Source organism: Monodon monoceros, unplaced genomic scaffold (assembly GCF_005190385.1).
Source record: "Monodon monoceros isolate NGI ecotype Baffin Bay Population unplaced genomic scaffold, NGI_Narwhal_1 Super_Scaffold_12, whole genome shotgun sequence".
Classification (NCBI taxonomy): domain Eukaryota; kingdom Metazoa; phylum Chordata; class Mammalia; order Artiodactyla; family Monodontidae; genus Monodon; species Monodon monoceros.
The window spans coordinates 158,626,401-158,648,693 of NW_021703768.1; the positions used below are offsets into that span (position 1 = coordinate 158,626,401).

The window sequence follows — 22,293 nt, forward strand, 5'->3', positions numbered from 1 at the left end:
TTCGTGCTCCACTAAGCATTAAAGGGGCACAAATGTGTAGCTGGCTGCCTTTCTTTTTTAAAAAAAATTTACTTTTTAGAAGATTTAGGTTTACAGAAAAGTTGCAAGAATATTACAGAAAATTTCCATACACCTCCCCACACACTCAGCTTCTCCTAAATTAACATTTTACATTAGGCTGATACATTTGTTACAATTAATAGACTGATATTGATACACTGTTGTTAACTGAAGTCCAGAATTTATTCAGATTTCCATAGTCCTTTTCTCCTGATACCCTGTTTCTTTCCTAGGATCCCACCCAAGTTCCCACGTCACATTCAGGCATCATGTCTCCTCAGGCTCCTCTGGGCTGTGACAGTTTCTCAGACTTTCCTTGTTCTCGATGCCCTTGACGGGTTTGAGGAGGACTGTGGCCAGAGATTTTGTAGAATCTCCCTCAGTAGGAACTTGTCTGGTGTTTTTCTCATGGTTACACTGGGACGCTGGGTGCTGGGAGGAGGACCACCTGTGAAGGGCCGTCTCATCCTTCATCTCAGGGTGGCTGCCATCAACATGACTCATCTCTGCTGGTGTTGACCTCAGTCCCCTGGCTGAGTTCATGCTGGTTGGGTGTCTCCACTGTAAAGTCACACCTCCCCCATTCCCATACTGTCCTCTTTGGAAGGAAGTCACTGTGCCCAGCCCACACTTACAGAGAAGAGTGTTACTTTCCATCTCCTTGAGGGCAGAATATCTACAGACATTATATGAAATTCTTCTCTGCAGGAAAAATTTGTCTCTTCTCCCTGTATTTATTTATTCAATCATTTATTTATATCTGTATGGACTCATGGACATTTTATTTTAAACACTGGCTCACAATCCAATATTTCATGATATATTTTGTTGGTCAGACCAGTCCAGCATTGGCCACAGAGAGCTCTTTCTGTTGTCTGCTATGTCCATTGGACAACTTCTGGCTGTGTTAATAGCAACAATTCATCGGAGACAAAACCCTGCGGGGTCAGCCCATGAAGAATGCTGCTTATATTCCAAATATAATATAGATGAGACCCTTCTTCTCACTGGGCCTTAGCTTTCCCCGTCCCCACCCCCCCAAAAAAAGGCTTAATATTTATTAGATGATCCAATGGGAGCCCTCCAGCGCTGATTGTTTATGATTTTCTGTGCTCGCGAGCAGATGTATTTTGTTCCAACGGTTTCTCAAAGCTAAACAGATTTTGTTGGTGTCATTTTGTCTGAACTCCACGCTCCTGTGGCTGGACTTGTGGGGCCTGGTGGCTGATGTCCGCTCCCGGCTGGGTCTGCAGGCCACTCTCGGAAGAGACGGGGATGGACTTGCTTGGCAGTGCCACAGAAGACACATCCTGTAAGTTTCCATGCATGCAGAAATGGGCACACGGTCTGGGCTGTGCCCAGCACTATGACTGTAGAAATGTCAGAGGTCATGCCTCCTGGGTGGAATGTCAGGAAAGGGGGTTGCTCTGCTCCAAGTCCTGCAGGGAAAGCAGTGTGGTTGTGGGCCAGAGACGTGTGTGGGCGCCATCATGAAGTCAGTTGCTGTGTGTCCTTGAACTAGTTGCTTAGCTTCTCTGTGCCTCCAATTCCTCATCTACTAAATACAGGTAGTGAGCCTCCCACAGAAGGGGCATGCAAGGATTAAACAAGATGATTCCTGTAAAGTGCCCAGGGGATGCCAGGCACAAAGTCAGCCCTGGGAGGGCTTTGCTGCCCTGAGCACTCAGGAGGGCTCATGGCTCTGAGGATCCAAAGCTCCAGACTTTGAGGACAGGGGGTCTGGGGCAGCCAGAGAAGCTGCCTCAAACATGTGTTCTCCTCGATGACATCTCCTGGCAGAGTTCTGCTGAGGGTCCCCGCTCTGCCTGCATTTCCCCCATGCAGCCCATCACAGAGCCCACCCTACAGGGGAAAGACTGCCCAGAGAGGGACAGCCACATCCCTGAGGTCACACAGCAGTGAGAGCCATCTCTGCCTGCCCCTGTACCACACTATGCCCATGAGCCAGGTAGGGGGACCAATTTGTTCCAGGTTTCTGGGGCCCATCTGGGTAGTTGGTCACCCTGGAATACCAGCCCTTCTTCCTGCCTGAGCACATGGGCTCTGCCTGGTGTTGTCACATTCCCACAGGGTAACCTTGGGCAAATCCTTTCACCCCTCTGGGCCTCCATTTCCTACTTCTGTAAAACGAGGAGTGTGTAGTAACAGTACCCGACTTCCTAGGTGTCACTGGCTGAATGATGACCCCCAAAGATATCCAGATTCTAATTCCAGGAACCCCTGAACGTTCCCTCACATGGCAAAAGGGATTTTGCAGATAGGATTAAGTTAAGGAACTTGAGATGGGGAGATGTGATCATTAATTTTATGTATTCACTTGCCTGGCCCATGGTACCCAGCTATGTGGTCAAACATAATTCTAGATGTTTCTGTTGAGGGTGTTTTTTTAGATGGGAGTTACATTTAAATTCATGGACTTTGAGTAAGGCAGATTGCCTTCCATTGTGTGGGTGGGCCGTGTCTAATCAGTCGAAGGGCTCAGGAGGCAGGAGGAAAAAAAAACCTCAGGTGTGATTCATCCCGGGGCAAAATTCCTCTCCAGCTGTGGACCTATGAAATCAGGCGATGTCTCTGCTTCCAAAACGCGATGGCGGGATGAACATAGAATAGATATTCTCATTCCAAATGGGAGAAATTGGAAGGAAGAAAGGGGTCACGGGTCCCAGCAAGTCTGAAACTTGTTCCAATAGGTTTTAAGCCTGGAGAACCATCTTCTTTGGCTCAATGCCCTATCCTCCAGGTCCATGTGGTGGCATACTGCCGCCGTGCTTCCTTGTACCTTTAGTCTTACTGCCACCATGCTGTGACCCACAGCTTGACCCCATCAGGAAGAGTAGCAGTATTTTAAATCAAGCACTCCTGATTCACTGCTCCTAACACACTTCCCGTGAAAAAGGCAGAGTGCGTTGAGAAGCCTGGGGTCGGATCCCTGGGCAAGTCTCTGCCTCTATGTCCGCATCTGTAAAATGGGTAACACTTCCCACCACACAAGGTCATGGTGAGAGCTAGAAATCATGCCAGTGCCCCGCACATAGCAGGCACTTGATAAATGTGACTGCTGTGTTTTGATCATTTTCTGCCAAAGCGAATGTTTCTATCCCAGTGTCTCCTGAAGCAGTTACCTCTGACCTGCTTAGGGACCGAGAGATTCAAAGTGAAAAAAAGTGAGATTCAAACTGAAAAAAAAAAATGTGGTCCATTTAATTATGGATCAATGGGGGCTTCTTTGGTGGCGCAGTGGTTAAGAATCCATCTGCCAGTGCAGGGGACACGGGTTCGAGCCCTGGTCTGGAAAGATTCCACATGCCACGGGGCAACTAAGCCCATGTGCCACAACTACTGAGCCTGCGCTCTAGAGCCCGCGAGCAACTACTGAGCCCACATGCCACAACTACTGAAGCCCGCATGCCTAGAGTCCATGCTCCGCAACAAGAGAAGCCACCGCAATGAGAAGCCCGTGCACCGCAACGAAGAGTAGCCCCCGCTCACCACAACTAGAGAAAGCCCATGCGCAGCAACAAAGACCCAACGCAGCCAAAAATATTAATTAATTAATTAATTTTAAAAAATTATGGATCAATGAATGTCTTCATCCAATAAAAGAGGGGTAGGGGTCTCCTACTAGTTTACTTATTTTGTCCTCAAAGGCCGTGTAATGAAACAGGGTAAACCTGAGGGGCTGGCTCTGCTCCGCGGGCTGTCAGATGGGGGGCAGCCCAGGAGGAGAAACCACCTTTTACAAGGAGACCAGAGTCCAGGCTAAGAGTCTTTAGGAGGAAGCGGTCTAAACCATGGGGAATATCCATCCCGACAGGCTTCAGAGTGACATGGGAGGATCCTGCCCTTCTGTGCCTCAGTTTGCTCATCTGTTAAAGGGGGCAATAGCAAAGTTGGAACGTGAAAACGCAGGGGAGAGCTTTGCAGAGTGTCTGGCTTACATTACACGATCACTAAAAGTTAGTTGTTAGAGTTGAGCGTCACAGAGAGGCCAAAAGCAGAACGTGGACATTCTCTGCCAGCCTTAGCCGGAAGAAACAAGACTCGCAGATATTGGTAGGTCCAGAGCACACCATCTGGAGCCCAGGCTGCCCGGGGTCTAATCCCCACATCATTGTTCAACCTTGACTCGACCCACCTGTGAGTTCCATTTTGCAGATGATAAAAGTGAGTCAAGCTCAGAGCAACGTGGCACTGCAGGGTCACGGAGCTGGTGAGTAGCGAGGTCAGGCTCTGAACCCAGGTCTGCCCTACGTCCAAGCGTCCGCCCTTGACCTCCACGCTACAGGGTTATATTAACCGCCGCCGTGAAAGGATGTCCTCTGACTTCTAACCACTCCCCTCAACAGGGCGGAGTGGATCTCCACTGGGTTGGGAACAGGAGAGGGGGAAGAAGAAAGAAAACAGCAAAAGTGACTGATCTTGTTTCGCTTTTGTTTTTTTCTGTTTTCCTGTTCCCCCACAGCCCCACCCAACACTCTGAACTTCAACGCGGCTCATCGTAAGCGGAAGACGCTGGTGGCCCCTGAGATCAACATTTCCCTGGACCAGAGTGAGGGCTCCCTGCTGTCCGATGACTTCCTGGACACCCCCGATGACCTGGATATCAACGTGGATGACATCGAGACCCCAGATGAGACCGACTCGCTGGAATTCCTGGGGAATGGCAATGAATTGGAGTGGGAAGGTGAGGTCGCTCGTCGCACCTGCCCAGCCCCCAAATCGGACCCCAGCGCTCCCTTTGGCTTGGGGACCAGCTGACCAGAGCCCCCCTCCTCCATCCCCGTAGGCTCAAGGGGGACAGGTCTTCCAACCTGGGGCTCCCAGGACAGCTCCTGGGACTCCACGCACATTTTCTCATGGACTTGTGGACTTTGCTGGGAGATGTGTCTTTCACCCGATTCTCAAAGGGGACCGAAACCAGAGGAAGGGCCTCCCCCTGATTCCACAGGTGTTTGTGGAGGAGGTCTTGATTGCAGTGTAGGGGGCGGCAGGGAGATCGGGCGGGGCATGTCAGGAATAGACATCGCCTGCCTGCTCGCATGGCCATTGGAAAGCCAGGCTCTGGGTAACAGAAAAAATGTACACAAGATAATTGCACCTGGTCATCGGTGCTGTGAGGGAAACGAGGTGATGGGAGAGGGCAGGGGGTTCTCACTGGGGCAATTCAGCCCCCTGCCCCCAGGGGACACTGGGCCATATTTGGGGACATCTGCGGTTGTCATGACTGGGGGAATCCTGGCATCAAGTAGGTGGGGTCAGGGAGGTGGCTCCACACCTCACAGCGCCTGGGATGGAGGAGGGGGATCCACAGAGAATGACCGGCCCTCAAAGGTCAAAAGTGCCCAGGCCGAGACTCCTTGAACCAGAACCAGGCTACCTGGGGGTGGGGAGGCCTCTTTGCAGGGTTGCCAGGACAGGCTTCCCTGGATGGGTGTTATTTGAGCTGACATGCCAAGGCAAGAGCACAGGTCAGAAAGGTGGCGATGGCGGTGGCCATGGGGACGGAAGCAGAGCCACAGCACTTGCTGGGTGGATGTGGAGTATGAAGGGGAAGAGGGTGTTGAACGTGACACCTGGGTGTGGGGTCTGAGCAGCTGGGAAAACGGCCAGGCTATTTTCTGAGGCGGGAAGATCGCAGGATGACGGGTGGGAAAGAGGCAGATATTTCAAACGTGGTTAAGAATCCTGAGAAGCCCAGAGAGGGAAAGAATGTGTGCAAGGTCACACAGCAAGAGACGGGCTCTACCCAGGCCAACCTGACTGAGCACTTTCCTGTGTTCCACGGCTTGGGGAAAGAAAAATTATTATTTAGGCGTGACTTTGGGACTCCCAGGTCCTCCATCTCGCCCAGCAGCCCCAATCTAACACCGCCTGTCAGCAAAGGGTAGGATGAGTGGTTTCACCTCTGGCCTGGGGAGAGAGGAGAGGGCTCCATGGCCACAGGCGGCAAAGGTAGCCCAGAGAGGGAAGCTGGGATGAGGTGTCCGGACTCAGGTGTCCATTCCGCTCACCTTCCACCCCCCTGCTGCTTCCAGATGACACCCCCGTGGCCGCCGCCAAGAATATGCCTGGGGATAGTGCAGACCTGTTTGGGGATGGCTCGGCCGAGGACGGCAGTGCCGCCAACGGGCGTCTGTGGAGGACAGTGATCATTGGGGAACAGGAACACCGGATTGACCTGCACATGATCCGGCCCTACATGAGGGTGGTGACCCACGGAGGTAAGGCCACACCCCTTGGGCCCCCTCCCGGCTCCAGCAACTGGAGGCCCATCAGTGGTCCTCTCTGGACCTCAGTCTCTTCTTCTGACCCAGGGGGATGTTAAATTAAGCCCTAGTGTCCGGGTGTGCAGGGGTGAAACTCGCAGGGGGGCAAGGCATAGACGTGCCAGATGCACACCAGAGATGTCTACGAGGGTGGCTGGCGTCCCCCACCAAAGGCGGAGACAGGTCAAGCGTTGGCTGGCTTCTCCAGCCAGGCTGCTGTGACTCAGAGCTGTACCCTCTGAGTGTGCGCAGTGGGTGGGAAGGGGCTGGCCAGCGACGAGGCCGCTGCACGGGGCAGAGCAGGGTGCGGCTCAGAGCTGGGAGACGGCTCTACCCATCTCTGCTTGGGGCTGCTCACTCACTGGCCGCCTCTCCCCAGGGTACTACGGGGAAGGTCTCAATGCCATCATCGTCTTTGCCGCCTGCTTCCTCCCAGACAGCAGCTCCCCCGACTACCACTACGTCATGGAGAACCTCTTCCTGTAAGTGGCCCACCCGCTCCGTCCCAGCTGCCCACAGTTCTGAGGGTCCCACCCGGTGGGCAGGACCATGCTGCAAGAACCACGTTGGGTGGGGGGCTCTGCCCGGCACCAGGGAAGGGCTGGGCCGCCAGCAGACCTGCATCTGAGTCCCCTGCTCGCCCGCTGGGCCTCACGGGTGCAACTGTCATCATCCCTAGCAGTTATGGAGCATTTACTACGTGGCAGCCACGAAGTGAAGGGCTTGGTATGTGATAACGAATTCCACCCTCGACAGGACCCTGTGGATTACTGTTGCCTCCCATTCTGTGGCTGCAGAGCCTGAGGCACAGAGAGGTTAAGTCACTTGCCCAAGGACACACAGGTACAGTTTTATTATGATGGAGACAGATAATATGGATAAAGCGCCTGGCAGATGACAGTAGGAACTCAGCAAATTGTTATCACTCTTATTATCATCATTACGAAGATTTCCTTCTTACACAGCGGGGCTTGGATGCCAGGTGGGGCCAGAGGACAAGGAGGTAGCCATGGAAGGTCAGATCGGAAAGTGGCCTGAGATACCAGGGAGCCCAGTCTCCCCAGTCTACAGATGGGGAATTAGAGGCTGAAAAAGAGGAAAGGATTCTTCTGGGACTTCCCTGGTGGTGCAGTGGGTAAGACTCACGCTCCCAATGCAGGGGGCTTGGGTTCGATCCCTGGTCAGGGAACTACAACCCACATGCATGCTGCAACTAAGAGTTTGCATGCCACAACTAAGGAGCCGGCGAGCTGCAACTAAGGAGCCTGCCTGCCACAACTAAGACCTGGTGCAACCAAATACATAACTAAATATTAAAAAAAAAGAAAAAGGGACTTCCCTGGTGGCACAGGGTTAAGAATCCGCCTGCCAATTCAGGGGACATGGGTTCGAGCCCTGGTCCAGGAAGATCCCACATGCCGCGGAGCAGCTAAGCCCGTGCACCACAACTACTGAAGCCCGCACACCTAGAGCCCATGCTCCGCAACAAGAGAAGCCACCGCAATGAGAAGCCCGCACACCGCAACAAAGAGTAGCCCCGACTCGACACAACTAGAGAAAGCGCATGCACAGCAACGAAGACCCAACGCAGCCAAAAATAAATATATAAAATTTTTAAAGAATGTTGTTTGAAAAAAAAAGAAAGAATTCTTCTGAAATCATGTAGGGGGAGACAGGGCTGGGACAGACCCCAGGTCCCTAATGTCTGGTGCAATGGACTGTTGGCTGTGGGTGCCTGTTCCCCAGGTGTATCTGGGGCTATTGAAGCCCACCTCCCAGGATTATCGGAGACCATGCATATAAATCACTTAGCATCTAGTAAGTGCTCAATAAAATAGTAACTACTACAATCACTGTGCCCACTGACACAAATTTGGGGTGGGCTGGGGTCATCCCCCACCCTCCGCTCGGGCCGAGTATGCCAGGACAGCCAACAACACCTGAACAGGTGTGGCTGGCAGAGCCAGGGCAGGCGGAGGCAGAAAGGACAGGTGCCCCAGGGGTTCAGTCCCGGGAACTGGGCTTCCTGACTCTGAGCCCCTCCGTCGGGTCCTCTGTCGTCTGTGTCCCATGACCAGGTACGTCATCAGCAGTCTGGAACTCCTTGTGGCCGAGGATTACATGATCGTGTACCTGAATGGTGCCACGCCTCGGCGGAGGATGCCCGGCATCGGCTGGCTGAAGAAGTGTTACCAGATGATTGATAGGAGGTGAGTGGGTGGGGCTGGGGGACCTCCTCCTCGGGATGCAAGGGGTCCTGAGGTCCCTCTGAAAGATGTATAGTGGTCAGCTGGGGCAGCTGTAACAAAGCACCAGACTGGGTGGCTTGAACAATAGATATGTGTTGTCTCCTAGCTCTGGGGGCTAGAAGTCCGAGATCAAGGTGTCTGCAGGGTTGGTTCTTTCTGGGGCCGTGAGGGAGAATCTCCCCTGTGGACACTTGTGTGCAAATGTCCCCTTTTTATAAGGACACCAGTCATAGTGGATTAGGGGCCCACCCTACTCCTATATGACCTCACCTTAACTAATTTCTCCTACAATGACCCTCTTCCCAAATAAGGGGGCTGCAATTCAACATGCCCATAATAGGTGCTCAGAACCATGGGACCCCAGAAAAATCTTTCAGAAATGGGAGACGGTGTGGCCACGAAGTCAAATGCTCAGACTCTAAATTAAGAGAGATTGGAGACCAGACATCAGCTCTGCCACCTGCAAACTCTGCGAGGGGGCTTAGCTTTACTGAGATTCCACCTCCTCCCTGCCAATGGAGATAAGCATAGCACCTCCTGGGCACAGAGAGAAGGTAACACCGGTTAACTGCTCCCTCCCCGGGGCTTTCCCAAGGAGCCCATCTTGCTTCCTCTGTCTCCCCACACAGATTGCGGAAAAACCTGAAGTCCTTAATCATAGTCCACCCATCCTGGTTCATCCGCACCGTGCTGGCCATCTCCCGCCCTTTCATCAGGTAAGATCATGACCTGTGCCCGGATAGCCACCTGGGTTTTTGTGTGTCTTATTTTTTAATCTGCATTTTCCAGCTCCTCTCTGATGAATCTATATTGTTGCGTTAAACAGTTTAAAATCATATGTATTGTTATTTAATGACGAATATACATCACGGGGTAGGGGGGTAGGGAGGTGGGAATAAGTAACAACCAGCTCTCCCATACTGAATGTTGGATACCTTTTAAAGTTTACAACCACAGCCCTGAAAGGTTGACTTGGCCGTGCCCGTTTCATGGATGAGGAAACTGAGGCTCAGAATATTCCAGGGAATCACCCAGAGTCACACAGCAAGGTCACCAGCCCACCACACGCCCTCAGAAGGAAGCCCGGCTCCATCCACTCTGGAATCTGTGAGGGAGGGGCATTAGGATGGCAGGAGGGTCTGACCCACTCCTGCACAATGATGTGGTAAAACGATACATGTGTGTTTTGGGGGTGCCCGAGACTACCCTCAGGTTTGATGATTTACCAAGAGGACTCACAGAACCCAGAAAAGCTGTTGTGTTCAGGGTTATAGCTGATTACAGAGAAAGGATGAACCCTGAAATCAGCAAAGGAAAAAGGTGCATGTGGGAGTCCAGGAGAAGCCAGAAGGGAGCTTCTGATTGCCCTGTCCCAGTGGAGTTGTACCCAAAGCCCTTCGTTCTCCCTGCAATGACGTGTGACCACGTGTAGGAAGTACTGCCAACAGAGAAGCTGACCTTGGTGTCCAGGGTTTCCACCAAGGCGTGGCCACATGGGGATGGAGTGCCCACGCAGCCCCCTTAGTTCCTCAGTAACTGATATGATGGCCCAAGACCCCACCAGGAAGCACATCTTTAGCACAGACTATGGGCCCCGGGTAAATGAAGACGCTTACCAGACGGGACATTCCTAGGGCTTACAGGTGACCTCCTGTGAGTCTCAGGGACTGGCTCTTTCTTTGGAATATGCAGGAGATAGAAGCACCTGGACACACAGAGCAAGTGAAACAAAATTAGTCATGTTAAACGCCCTCGTCAATCACATAAAAGTAAACGCACATTTAATGTAATATAATTCAAAACATTGAATTAAATGAAGGCCCTTCATTTCCACGTTCCCAGTGAAGAATCTGTGATGAGTTTAATAGACGGAGTCAAACTTTGCCTTGAGAGCATCACAGCACTGAGGCAAGGAGGCAACTTCAGACGCTCTGTTCAGTGACTCCCAAGCACTCTCAGACATTTGCACATTAGTGAAATCAGGCCTTTAATACACTGATTATGGGTCATTTGTGCTAACGATGACAATTACCGGGCAAAACGGTAGACACACACTTCAGCCTAACAGAATTGCCTTCTGTCCTCAACATCCCGTAATTCGGGAACTGAAATTTGCCTTGAATGCAAATAATTCTCTCACTTTGGGTTGCTTTTCCTACTTTTATTTTATTTTATTATTTTTTTGGCCATGCTGCACAGCTTGTGGGATCTTAGTTCCCCAAGCGGGAATCAAACCTGTGCCCTCAGCAGTGAAAGTGTGGAGTCCTAACCACAGGACCGCCTGGGAATTCCCTGGGTTGCTTTTCCTGTGGTGAATTTCAAAGGTCTCATTTTGAGCTTTCAGGGAAATAGGAGGGGAAAGTGGGGTAAAGTAAGCTTCCCTGTTTAAAAGCCGAGGGAAGTGGAGACAGATTCTGAGCTGCCACCTGGCCCTAGCCGTGAGGTTCTGTGATTGTATCTCAAAAAGAACTCCCCCGATGATCTAAACATGGGCATGTGCCTCGCCCTGGACTGGAATTCTCCCTCCCGAGAGCCCTGCTTCCAAGACAGAGCTCAGCTCACAGGCAGACAGCATTGTCACGTGGAAACCGGGTACCCATTTCCAACAACGTGGAAAGCTTTACCATGGCGTCCTCACGATGTGATCTCGCCTGTATTTATAGCCCACTGCTCAGACCACAGGTGTCGCCTCTGTGCCCCCTAAAAAAACCTTTGCAACCAATCAGATCATCCACCCTCAGAGCCTCTCAGACCCGGGGTATTCAGGTAGAGTCGGTCTGAGACTCACTCCCTGTCCCTGGGCCCTTTACTTTTCTGTCACACCAACTGGAGGAAGAACTCATGTTCCAAGAATAATTTTTTTTTTTAATTAAGAAAATAAATTTCGGGACTTCCCTGGTGGAGCAGTGGTTAAGAATCCACCTGCCAGTGCGGGGGACATGGGTTCGAGCCCTGGTCCGGGAGGATCCCACATGCCGCAGAGCAACTAAGCCCGTGCGCCACAACTACTGAGCCTGTGCTCTAGAGCCCGCGAGCCACAACTACTGAGCACGTGTGCCACAACTACTGAAGCCCACACTCCTAGAGCCCGTGCTCCGCAATGCGAAGCCAGCGCACTGCAACAAAGAGTAGCCCCCACTCGCCGCAACTAGAGAAAGCCCACGTGCAGCAACGAAGACCCAACGCAGCCAAAAATAAATTTTTTAAAAAAGAGATGATTCTTTAAAAAAGAAAAAAGAAAATAAATTTCAGGGACTTCCCTGGCGGTCCAATGATTAGGACTCTGCTCTTTCACTGTTGAGGGCCCGGCTTCAGTCTCTGGTGGGAGAAATAAGATCCTGCAAGCTTTGTAGCTCAGCGAAGGAAGGAAGGTAGGAAGGGAGGGAGGGAGGGAGGGAGGGAGAGAGAGGGAGACAGAGAGAAAGAGAGAGAGAGAGAGAAAGAGAGAAAGAAAGGAAGGAAGGAAGGAAGAAAGAAAAGAAATTTCAACTGCACAAAAGCGGTGGGGTTTATTTATTCTGGTACACATGGCCGCTTTGTGACTCTCTGTGGGAAAACCGTCTATCATTCCCTGATCAGTTACCAGTGGCCTCTGCTGATTAACCCGTGTATTTTTCTCTTATGGACACTGCGAACTGTAACATTCCTCATGGGTCTCCGTTTTTGCCAGGTGCCGGAAAGTTTGAGCCGAATTCTTATCTAATCTCTAAAATTAGATGTAAAACTTCTGACACAGTTTTGTAACTATGTGACTCTATCTTACTTTTTTTCTTTTCTTTATTGTTATTTGATTATTTTATGACTTAGTGTCCTGTTACATTCTCTTGGCCTTATATTTCTCATCGTTAGAAAAACTGATGTGAGGGACTTCCCTGGTGGTGCGGTGGATAAGACCACGCACTCCCAGCGCAGGGGGCCCGGGTTCCATCCCTGGTCAGGGAACGAGATCCCACATGCATGCCACAACTAAGGAGCTTGTGTGCTGCAACTAAGGGGCCCACCTGCCGCAACTAACACGCGGCGCAACTAAATAAATAATTTTTTTAAAGGAAAAAAAAACTGATTTGACCTTGAAAAAAGTTTATTGGACATTTTACCAAAATTAGGTTTAAGGTAATTTTTTAAAAAATAATCACGAGTTCAAAGCAATGCGCTGATGACAAAGCACCTCAGTGGGTAGCAGACAGCCAGAGCTGGGGTTTGGACCGGAACAAGCCATTCATCCCGAAAGAATGTGGAATGAATCAGCCGTCCCCATGTGCATCTGTCTCGTGACCAAATGACTACTGGTGCCACCCAGGCAGTGGCGATTGTGCCAGAAAAGCATTCTTGGGAAGATTCACACAGAGGAACAACTCCTGGGGAGGATGGGGCCTGGAGTCTAGCAGCATCTCTTTCCTCTCTGCTTCCTTCAAAGAATTTCCTCAGCTCAGCAAGGACTGGTGTCCAACACGTAGTTCAGGACGCTTCTCTTCTTGCAAGGGGAGACCCCGGGTTCTGCTCTGTTCCCCCACTAGGGGCCAGGGGTGGAGGCTGGCACAGGTGGGGAGGGAAGCTTGGGCGAAGGTGCTTGGGGCATCCCGGAGTACTGCTGCGTGTGCAACCCTGTCGGCCATCGCTCCTTCTGGCCCTGAGGGGCCACCTTGAGGGCTTGCTTTCAGATGTCTCCCTGCTTCTTCTCCCACCAGCGTCAAGTTCATCAACAAGATCCAGTATGTGCACAGCTTGGAAGATCTGGAGCAGCTCATCCCCATGGAGCACGTGCAGATCCCAGACTGTGTGCTACAGTGAGTGTCCCTGGGCCATGGGAACACCCCCCCACCTCCATCCCCATTGCTCCTGGGCTGCTCGCCTCTCAGCCACCTCTGATCAGCTCAACCGAGCTGCCAGGGAACCAGACCTGTGTGGGAAAGCAGAAAAGAAGGAAATACAGGGAAACAAGCTCCTGTGAAATTACAGAACACAGCGGGCCTGGCTATCTAGTGCAGGCCGGGGGCCAATGAGCCCTGGCCCCCTGGCTTGTCTTTATAAATAAAGTTTTATTGGCACACGGCTACATGCATCCATTTACAAACCATCCATGGCTGCTTTCGAGCTACAACAGAATCGAGAGGTTGCCACAGAGACTGGCCTGCAAAGCCAAAAATACTGATTCTCTGGCCCTTTACAGGAAAACTTTGCCCTGATGGAGGGGCCTGTAGACCAAACCCACGTCAATGAGGGGGTCGCTTTATACTGGCTGTGTTCGAGGCTGATGCAAAAAATGTCCGCTGAGCCGCATCTACTCCAGATGGTGGAATATACCAACAAAACAGATATCCCCTGCCCTGGGGTGGGGTGGGCGTGGGCAGGCTTGAAGGAAACATAAAAAAGACCAGTAGACCCGTCAGCTCCGGCTGTCCTTTCTGCTCTAAGACCTGGCGTGTATTCAGATGTGACAGTGAGATTGCTTCCCTGTTCCCAGAGGGAAGGGGATTCCCAGGCTGCATCTCATGTGCTTTCCTTTCTCTCTCTTCCAGGTACGAAGAGGAAAGGCTCAAGGCCAGGAGAGAAAGGTGTGTGCGGAGTGGCCTGTGCCCGGGCCAGGTTAGGGCTGGCGCTGAGCCGGGCCCACAGCTGGGGGGGAAATTGGTGGCTTCAGCTCAGTGGGGACCCATGTCATGCACACATGTAGCTCAAGGCCCTGCCCTTCTCTCGAGGGCTTGGAGTCAGATCCAGGCTCAAATCCAGGCTCCCTCACTTAGTCACAGAGTGACATTAGGCAAGTGAAAAGTTCACAGCCACTCTGAGGATTATTGTGAGAATCAGGACCAAGGTAACCCACTGGACAAAAATAGTAGACTCCACAGAGAGTCCTCCTAGTAATCCTGATGACAGTGGGGGGAACACAACCCGCTCCATGCTCGCCCCTGCCAGACTTACCCCAGAATCGCCCCTTCACTGACTTATTGGCTAATTTTCGAAAGTGGCAGTGCTCACAGAACTTCAGGACTATTTTGGTCCCACCCAGTTATGGAGCCCTTATACCATTCCTGTATCCTTTCTCATCCCCCCCATCCCCACCCCTCCACCCCAAGAGGAGGGCAGGGCCAGTATTCCTAAAAGCGTCTGACAGGCTGGGAATCCGGGGCTCAGAGAGGGCAAGGCACCTGCTCAAGGCCACACAGCAAGTCTGAGAAAGAGTTGGGGCTTTCAGTGAGTTGAAAGCATGCCAGGCCCTGTGCCAGCCTGGGGGAGACTGAGGCGATTAAGACTGAAACTTCTGGTCCAGAAGTTTCCTCAAAGGGCAAAGGGGAGGGTTGCCTCACCGAGTGAGGAAAGCAGATCCTGGGGCAGGACGGGTGATGTCGGCAGATGAGATACATAATGAGAAAAATTACGGCGGCTTCACACAGCGTCGTTTAATAGTGATGAGTGTGAGCGGAGTGGAAGGGGGCGTGGAGGGCAGCAGGGCCCGCCATCCCACGCCTTCCAGGGAGTTCTCCTCCTTCCCCTCCTCTCTCTTCTCTACTCCCTCCCTCCCTCCCCTTCCTCTTTCCTTCCTTCCTGTCTTTTTCTTTTTTTTTTCAATACCTTTAGTTGCAGTAAAATACACAGGACATACAATTCACCATCTTAACCATTTTTAAGTGCACAGCCAGGTGGCATTAAATACATTCACATTGTCCTGCAACCATTCCCACCATCCATCTCCAGAACTTTCTCATCTTCCCAAACTGAAACTCTGTCCCCATGAAACACTGACTCCCAAGCCCCTCCCCCAGCCCCTGGCCCCTAACCATCTACTTCCTGTCTCTGTGGATCTGACTCTCCAGGACCTCGTGTGAGTGCAATCAGACGGTATTTGTCCTTCTGCGTCTGGTTTATCCAACTGAGCATAAGGTTCCCAAGGTTCATCCACATTGTAGCAAGTGTCAGAATCTCCTTCCTTTTTAAGGCTGAGTAATATTCCAGCGTGCGGATAGACCACATTTTGTTCATCCATCACCTCTCGATGGACACTGGGGGTTTCCACCTCTTGGCTGTTGTGAATTGTGCTGCTGTGAACACGCGTGTACAGTTATCTATTCAAGTGCTTGCTTTCACTTCTTTGGGGTGTATATAGACCCAGGAGTGGAGTTGCTGGATCTTATGGTAACTCGATGTTTCATCTTTCAAGGAGCAGCTAGAATCTTTGCCACAGCGGCTGCCCCATTTGATATCCTCACCCCACCAGCCATGCGCAGTTCCAATCTCTCCACATCCTCGCCAACATAGAAACATAACACACGTTCTACATTTAAGGTAGTAGCCATCCTGCAAACTTCCCTGGCAGTCCAGTGGTTAAGACTCTGTGCTTCCACTGCAGGGGCTGTGGGTTCGATCCCTGGTTGGGGAACGGAGATCCCGCACACCACGTGGTGTGGCCAAAAAAATTTTTTTTTTTTTAATTTTAAAGGTAGTAGCCATCCTGATGGGTGTGAGGTAGTCATGTCTGTCGGTCTGGCTTCTTTCTTTTCCTCCCTTTCTCCCCACCCCCAGGTCCCCCTCTCCTCTGTCTCTCTGTCTGAGTTACGCTCCCCCCGCCTCCTGAGCCTTAGCTATGGATGGGAGTAGAGAGATGACAGGACAAGCAGGGTGCCCACCTTCCAGAATCACGGCACACGCGCAGCAGCGTCCAGGGAGCAAGTGCATGAGGCCCCTGCGGCGGCGATAAGCTGAGATAAGCGCCCCCAAGGAATGGCCCACAGCCCCTCCCCCTCCCCCCCGCCAACCATCTGCGTCCATCTTCATGAACCCCTGGCCATCCCATCACGCAGTCCACCCTCTGGGCCCCCGCGCTTCCCCGGGCGCAGCCAAACCCTCTCCTGATCGCTGTCGGGCCATGGTGGGTCCAGACAGAGGGGCCAGTGGGAGCCGAGAGCCCCTGGGCCCACTCGGCTGGCTGGTCATCCCTCGTCACCTCTTTCTGTCCCCAGCGCAAGGCCGCAGCCAGAGTGCGTCCTGCCCAGGTCTGAAGAGAAGGCGGAGGCGGGGCTGGCAGAGGACAGGTAAGTGTGTGCAGGTGGCCACAGGGCCAGAGCCCACACCCGCGGGGGGCTGCTGAGCCCAGGGAACCTCAGTGAAGGTGATCTGACATTGCCATGGTGCTGAAGTAAGACCACCACTGTGAATCGGCCAGCATGAGGCCCATTCCATTGAGCCATTTTAATGTAAATTTAGTGCATCTGTAGTTTTGGGCAACCAGCACCTTCTCCAGTTCCAGAACATTCCACAGCCCACAGGGAGACCCTGTACCCTGTTAAGCAGTTGTTCCCATTCCTATACTCCTTTTTTTTTTTTTTCCTCCAGCTGGGCCACGGTATGAGAGATCTTAGTTCCCCAACCAGGGATAGAACCTGTACCCCCTGCAGTGGAAGCACGGAGCCCTAACAACCGGACCGCCAGGGAATCCCTCCTTTTTTTTTTTAAATCCAGCAACTCTCTACTGAAAGTCCTTTAGTGCCTCACCCTGGGATGTGTAGACAGATGGCATGACCCCCTCCCTGGCCTCTAGAGGCCCGTCCCACCTTTCCTGTCTCTTTCTTCAGGTCTGCCTCCTGCATTTGACCCTTGTCGTACCCTACTTCTCCTGTCCTTGAGCTCCTTGAGGGCAGCGGTTGCATCTTGGGACCACTGCCCCCTCCTCCCACCCTGCATCCAGTACAGGCCAAGCATGGGGACCAGGGGCAGCTGCTGTGGCCGAGAGACCAAGATCTGCCTCAGATGAAGGTTCCAGCTGGTGACCTTTGTGCAGGTCCCGGTGGATGGGTTCAGCCTTCTCAGTGGGTGGACCTGGAGCAGCAATAGTGATTTCATTTTGTGGCAGCGAAGGGGCTCAGCCATTCTCACGACTGCCTGCCCTGGCTCATCTGTTACACAGCTGACACGTGCTGACACTTGCTTTGTGCCAGATCAGGGTGAAGCCATATTGGCCCTCATGGGGCTCATGGCCAAATGCCAAGGCTCCCCAGACAGGCAACTAATGCTGAGACTCCTTCCTTTTCCCACAGGTCTGCTCTGGCCACAGAAGATCAGGAAACAAGGTGGGTGGGAAGCGGGGCGATCTTGGCACCTTTTTTTGGAAACATTCTATGTGGAACCTACCCTGGGATGAGTGCCTCATGACTTATTGTTGATGGGGGGAGGATGCTGCACCAGGGAGGCAGGGAGACCGTGGTTACCATGACAACAGGGCCTCCTCTGGGGCCAGGCAGCCGGTCCCTGCTCCACTCCAGTGGGGTGTCATTAACAGGAGGCCCCAGAGCTGAGCCACACAGCGGCCCTGACTGAGATGTCCACCCAGAGCCAGGCCCCCTGAAGCCCAGGATTTTACTCAGCCAGAGGGTGCACTGTCTGCCCACAACCTATCTCAGTGTGTCTGCCTGACTGCCAGGAAAAGCCTCCCTGTGTGTCACGGGTCCTGGAGACCACCCTCAGGGCCAGTGGTTTGCTAGAAGGACTCACAGGACTCAGCAAAGCTGATCTGCTGACAGTTATGGTTTATTAAGGTGGAAGTGTGGGTACAGCTCAAAGTCAGCAATGGGAAAAAGAGCGTGGGGTGGGGTGAGGGGAGACAGGTGCATGCTTCCAGTTGTTGTCTCCCAAGGGAGTTGTTTTGGGACAGCCCTTAATTCTCCCAGCAGCCAGGCGTGGTGATGCACACCAAGTGTCACCAACCAGGTGTGCTCATTTGAGCTCTGGTGTCCAGGGTATTTACTGGGGGTCAGTCACATGCACGGTGGACCACCCATATGGCTGACCTTCGTCTCTAGCCTCTCCAGAGGTTGAACTGATACCACATGGTCCATGGCTCCTGCCTTAAATCACATTGTCAGCATAGACTATCCAGGGTGACCCCAGGTCCCAGGCAAACAAAGATACTCTTATCAGGAAGGACGTTCCAAGGACTTAGAGGTGACCTCCCAGAAGCCAGGCAAGGGCCAGACCTTCCTTTGGAACCTACAGGGTTAATCCTTGATCACACACTCTGCTATAAATATGTTACATGGCCCGGCCACATGCCTTAATACTACCCATGTGACCCAAGAAGCCCCAGGCTGAGAAATAAACATCAAAAATCGTCTTAGACCAGTACTGCCCTGGGCGCACTGAATAGAAGCAAGTTCTCAATGCATTTCTGACAAGACCATCTCAGTCCTTCTGGAGCTGAGTTCCCAGCCACAGACACAAAACACGCGAGGAAATCATTCACCATGAGAAAAAGTCGGCGGTACAACAGATAGCAGCATTAGACCTCCTCCTGGGAATCCTCAGGTAGAGGTGATAAAAACAAGCATGTCTAAAATGATTAAATACATAAAAGAAGGAATGGTTGGGAGCAATGGATGGATGGACAGATGGACAGACAGATGGACTGGTGGGTAGGTGGGAGGGTGGATAGATGGATGGATGGATAGGTAGATGGACAGGTATATGGGTGGATGGGTGGATAAATGGATAGACAGATAGGTGGATGGGTGATGGATAAGTGAATGAATAATGGATGGTTGGATAGGTGGATGGACAGATGGATGGATGGATGGATGGATGGTTGGGTGGATGGATGGATGGATGGGTGGGTGGGTGGATGGATGGACAGATGGGTTGGTGCATAGATGGGTGAGATGAAGCCTCCCTCCAGTCTGATCGAGGGCACCAGCCCTGGGGCCTTGTTCTTTGGCTGGGGCACCAAGGGAGAAGTCCCCTTCAGAACCATACCTAGAAGGTGGGTGACAGGTGGCAGACCTTGAAAGGCAGGTGCCACTCTTGCTGCTGAGGGCACACTAAAGCCGATTAGATCATTCTTTTGGATTCCCCACACATGGAACATTTTCCACTTTCTTTAAATACAATAATAATAACTTGACTGTGTTTCTGCCTCTCCAGCATGTCCTGAGGTGACGTGAGCACAGAGGAGGACGCAAAAGAAGATCCCAGATGCCAGGAAACCTCTGTCGGACGCCCTCTGACCCTGGATCTTGTCCCCACCTCATCCTGAGTCACAGTCTCCGGGGGGTGTCCGTCTCCTCCATCCATGTCTGAAACCCAACATCCTTTCCAGCTGCTTGAAAACTTTTTTTTTTAATGATGCAGTATTAGTGCGTTCTGGAAAAGGACCCAGTTCTCCACCCTCCCACACTCATGAGCTCATGGCCAAGAAGAGCAAGAAGCGTTGAGCATGGCCTGTGCATCCTTGGTGGCCTCAGAGACCCCCCGCACCACCACCACACCACTGCACAGAATCCTGGTCAGGACCCTTCTCTTGCTTGTCACCTGGTTCAGGTTGGAGCCACAGATGCCCATCGACTCCCTGGCCGGGTCTGGATTCCTTCTTGTGCCTTTCCTGCCAGAACGGCCCCCGCAGCCCTGGGCATCTGGCCTGGAAACTCAACCCCCACCCCCAGCAGCGCCGTGCCCCCCGGGCACTGCCCAGCCTTTGAACTCACAGCTTTTCCTTTGAACAGCCCTCCCCTTGCCTCTTATAACTTCCACTTTCTTAGGGAGCATCGGAGCCCACAGCGCCAGTGAGGGCCGCTGATAATCATCCTTGTTCTACAGTTGTGAACCTACATCCCCCTCAATCTAGAACATTCTCAAGCCCCTTGAACGCAGAGGCCACGCCACAGGGCAATCCCGATCAATACCTCCTACCGAGGGAATGAGCCTCCCCACTTCCCTAATCTCCCCGACAACATGGGGTTGGGATGCGCCCCCTTGGGCTCCCACCAGGAACAGAGGCCGAGAAACCAGTGCTGAAATAAGCTCATCCCAGAAACGCAGGTCGAGAAAAAGGAAGATACAGGGTACTGAACGTTCGAGTGTTACAAAGGTCACTGGGGAGAATTAAAACCAGCGGGCTGGATACTACGACCACCTGCATTCAAAGGAAGCAGATATCCTTAGGACAAAAAAACACATTTTTCTAATGCGGTTGAAACGCCAGTCAGCTCGGAGCTAAAGGGAGTGAGTCCCCCATCTCTAGAGGCATTCAAGAAAAGGCTGGACGGTACTTGCACAAAGTGGCCCTCTGCGGTCCCCTCCAACCCTGAGAGTCTCTGTTTCTATGAATCTGAGCAAAAGTCGAGCAGATGCATCGTCTGGCCCCCCTTGCTGGCTCTGTAGCTGGCTTCTTAGCGGGTGTCATCCAGGTTTGGTTGACCCTCCCTCCCCCAATAATTTCCCAGTAGGAGATTCTTGGCCTCAAAGGAGATGTTGAATGCTTCTCCACCTGGGATATCAAGGGGGTGCGTTTGGGGTTATCCCAATGGCAGGAGGGAGCCAGTGGCGTTCAGTGCTGAGCGAAAGGGACAGCAGTGCTTCCTGCATGTCAAGGAATTGTCCCACCCCAAATGCCAGTGGCTCCTGCCTTGGAAAATTTGGGGTTTCTAAGCAGCCTTGGACCTGCATCTTCTGGAACCCAGCACTGCTCCGGTGAGGCCAGGACATTTGGGCGTCTGGTGGGGTTTTTTAATTTGTGTTTCTGCTCTGTTTCCCAAATGTCTAATAAAGGACTGGGACCATGTTCCAGGCGCAGATGAGTTACCTGGAGGCTGAGGCAGGAGAGGCTGGTGGATGGGCCTCTGCAGGCTGCCCTCCGAAAGGCCGCTCCATCCTGGGCCAGCTTGTCCCCCACCCCTGCCCAGAGTGCCTCCTTTTCTAAAAGGTGCCTGGGCATCTGCCAGGTCACCCCGAACTCCAGGTTCAGGTGGCTGGCTCTGCTCAGCTGAGAGGGACACGTGACCCGCGAGGCCCGCAAGTCCACAGTAAATGCAATAACTCCTGGAAAGCCAGTGTTCCACTGGAAGAGAAAAAGGAGCCCGGGACAGGAACAGATGCATTCCACCTAACCCGACAATTACTGAGCGGCTGCAGAGGCGACAGAAGGACGAAAGAGGCAGACCCATCCCGCCCTCAAGGAGCCTGCAGCATAACAAGAAATTCCAGCACGGACCCCCTGGTTCACCGTGGCCCACCGACCACCCCCTCCGGACCACCAGCAGCCATAGACAATGGGCAAGTGGAACCAAGGACCCCAACCCAACCTCACAGCCCCTCCAGAATAGAGAGAAACCCCTGGGGTGGCTGTCTCCAGGTCGGCCACCTGTCCACAGGTGTGTGAAGTTCTGAGGCACAGCTCCGTCCATACGGGGCCACTGTGTCCTCGGTAGCACCTAGGGCTGCTTACCCACACCCTCTGAAATCGGCTTTGAGAAAGATTTTTATCTGCGGGGCAGCTTTTGGCTGAAATGCAACGGATGTCGAGCCCTCCTTGTAAAGGAACATTGAGTTTTCCTCTTGTGACACATGGGATGTATCATAAGTCCCTCCCCAAGTCGTAGTTCACACACCCATCCTTCCGACGGCGAGTTCTGTGGTTTTTAAAAACAATTCATTCTGATTACTGTCGTGATATGAAGGCATCATTTCCATGAGCTTTGGGGGATTTTTATGTGAAATAAATAAACTATCACTGAGAAGGGAGGTTTGTGACTTTTGTCCACGTCCAAGGGATGTGGCACTGGTCTTGGTCGCGGTGCAGAGGAAGGAGCTTTCACGGGATGGGAGGGGGCACAGCTACAATGCCAAGCGACCTTGGGCAACCTTGGGTGACTTTGGGCCATGGCCTATATCCTCTTCTGCTTCTATCTCCCATCTGCAGAATGGGAGACCCGGCT

General features: G+C 52.5%; 1 protein-coding gene across 3 annotated transcripts; it reads left to right on the forward strand.

The window, feature by feature from the left end:
• Nucleotides 1–1,179: 1,179 nt before the first annotated feature.
• On the forward strand, nt 1,180–22,094 carry ATCAY (ATCAY kinesin light chain interacting caytaxin). 3 transcript variants are annotated; one of them, XM_029218995.1, is made up of 11 exons: nt 1,180–1,372; nt 4,544–4,765; nt 6,117–6,302; nt 6,727–6,829; nt 8,426–8,557; nt 9,226–9,312; nt 13,285–13,383; nt 14,116–14,151; nt 16,555–16,626; nt 17,629–17,661; nt 19,505–22,094. In XM_029218995.1, the coding sequence occupies exons 1-11, from the start codon at nt 1,288–1,290 to the stop codon at nt 19,512–19,514; spliced, it is 1,065 nt and encodes a 354-aa protein (XP_029074828.1). In that variant the 5' UTR covers nt 1,180–1,287; the 3' UTR covers nt 19,515–22,094. The 3 variants fall into 3 exon arrangements, with proteins under 3 accessions (XP_029074828.1, XP_029074826.1, XP_029074827.1); XM_029218993.1 differs by lacking the exon at nt 19,505–22,094 and having other exon boundaries at nt 17,629–18,098; XM_029218994.1 differs by lacking the exon at nt 19,505–22,094 and having other exon boundaries at nt 16,555–16,587; nt 17,629–18,098.
• Nucleotides 22,095–22,293: the final 199 nt, after the last annotated feature.

What these genes read in the sequence shown, in the direction of transcription:
- ATCAY (XM_029218993.1), top strand. Translation starts at nt 1,288, where the DNA reads ATGTCCGCTCCCGGCTGGGTCTGCAGGCCACTCTCGGAAGAGACGGGG. An exon ending in TGCCACAGAAGACACATCCT is followed by an intron (nt 1,373 to 4,543) that starts GTAAGTTTCCAT and finishes GTTCCCCCACAG; the next exon opens with CCCCACCCAACACTCTGAAC. An exon ending in CAATGAATTGGAGTGGGAAG is followed by an intron (nt 4,766 to 6,116) that starts GTGAGGTCGCTC and finishes TGCTGCTTCCAG; the next exon opens with ATGACACCCCCGTGGCCGCC.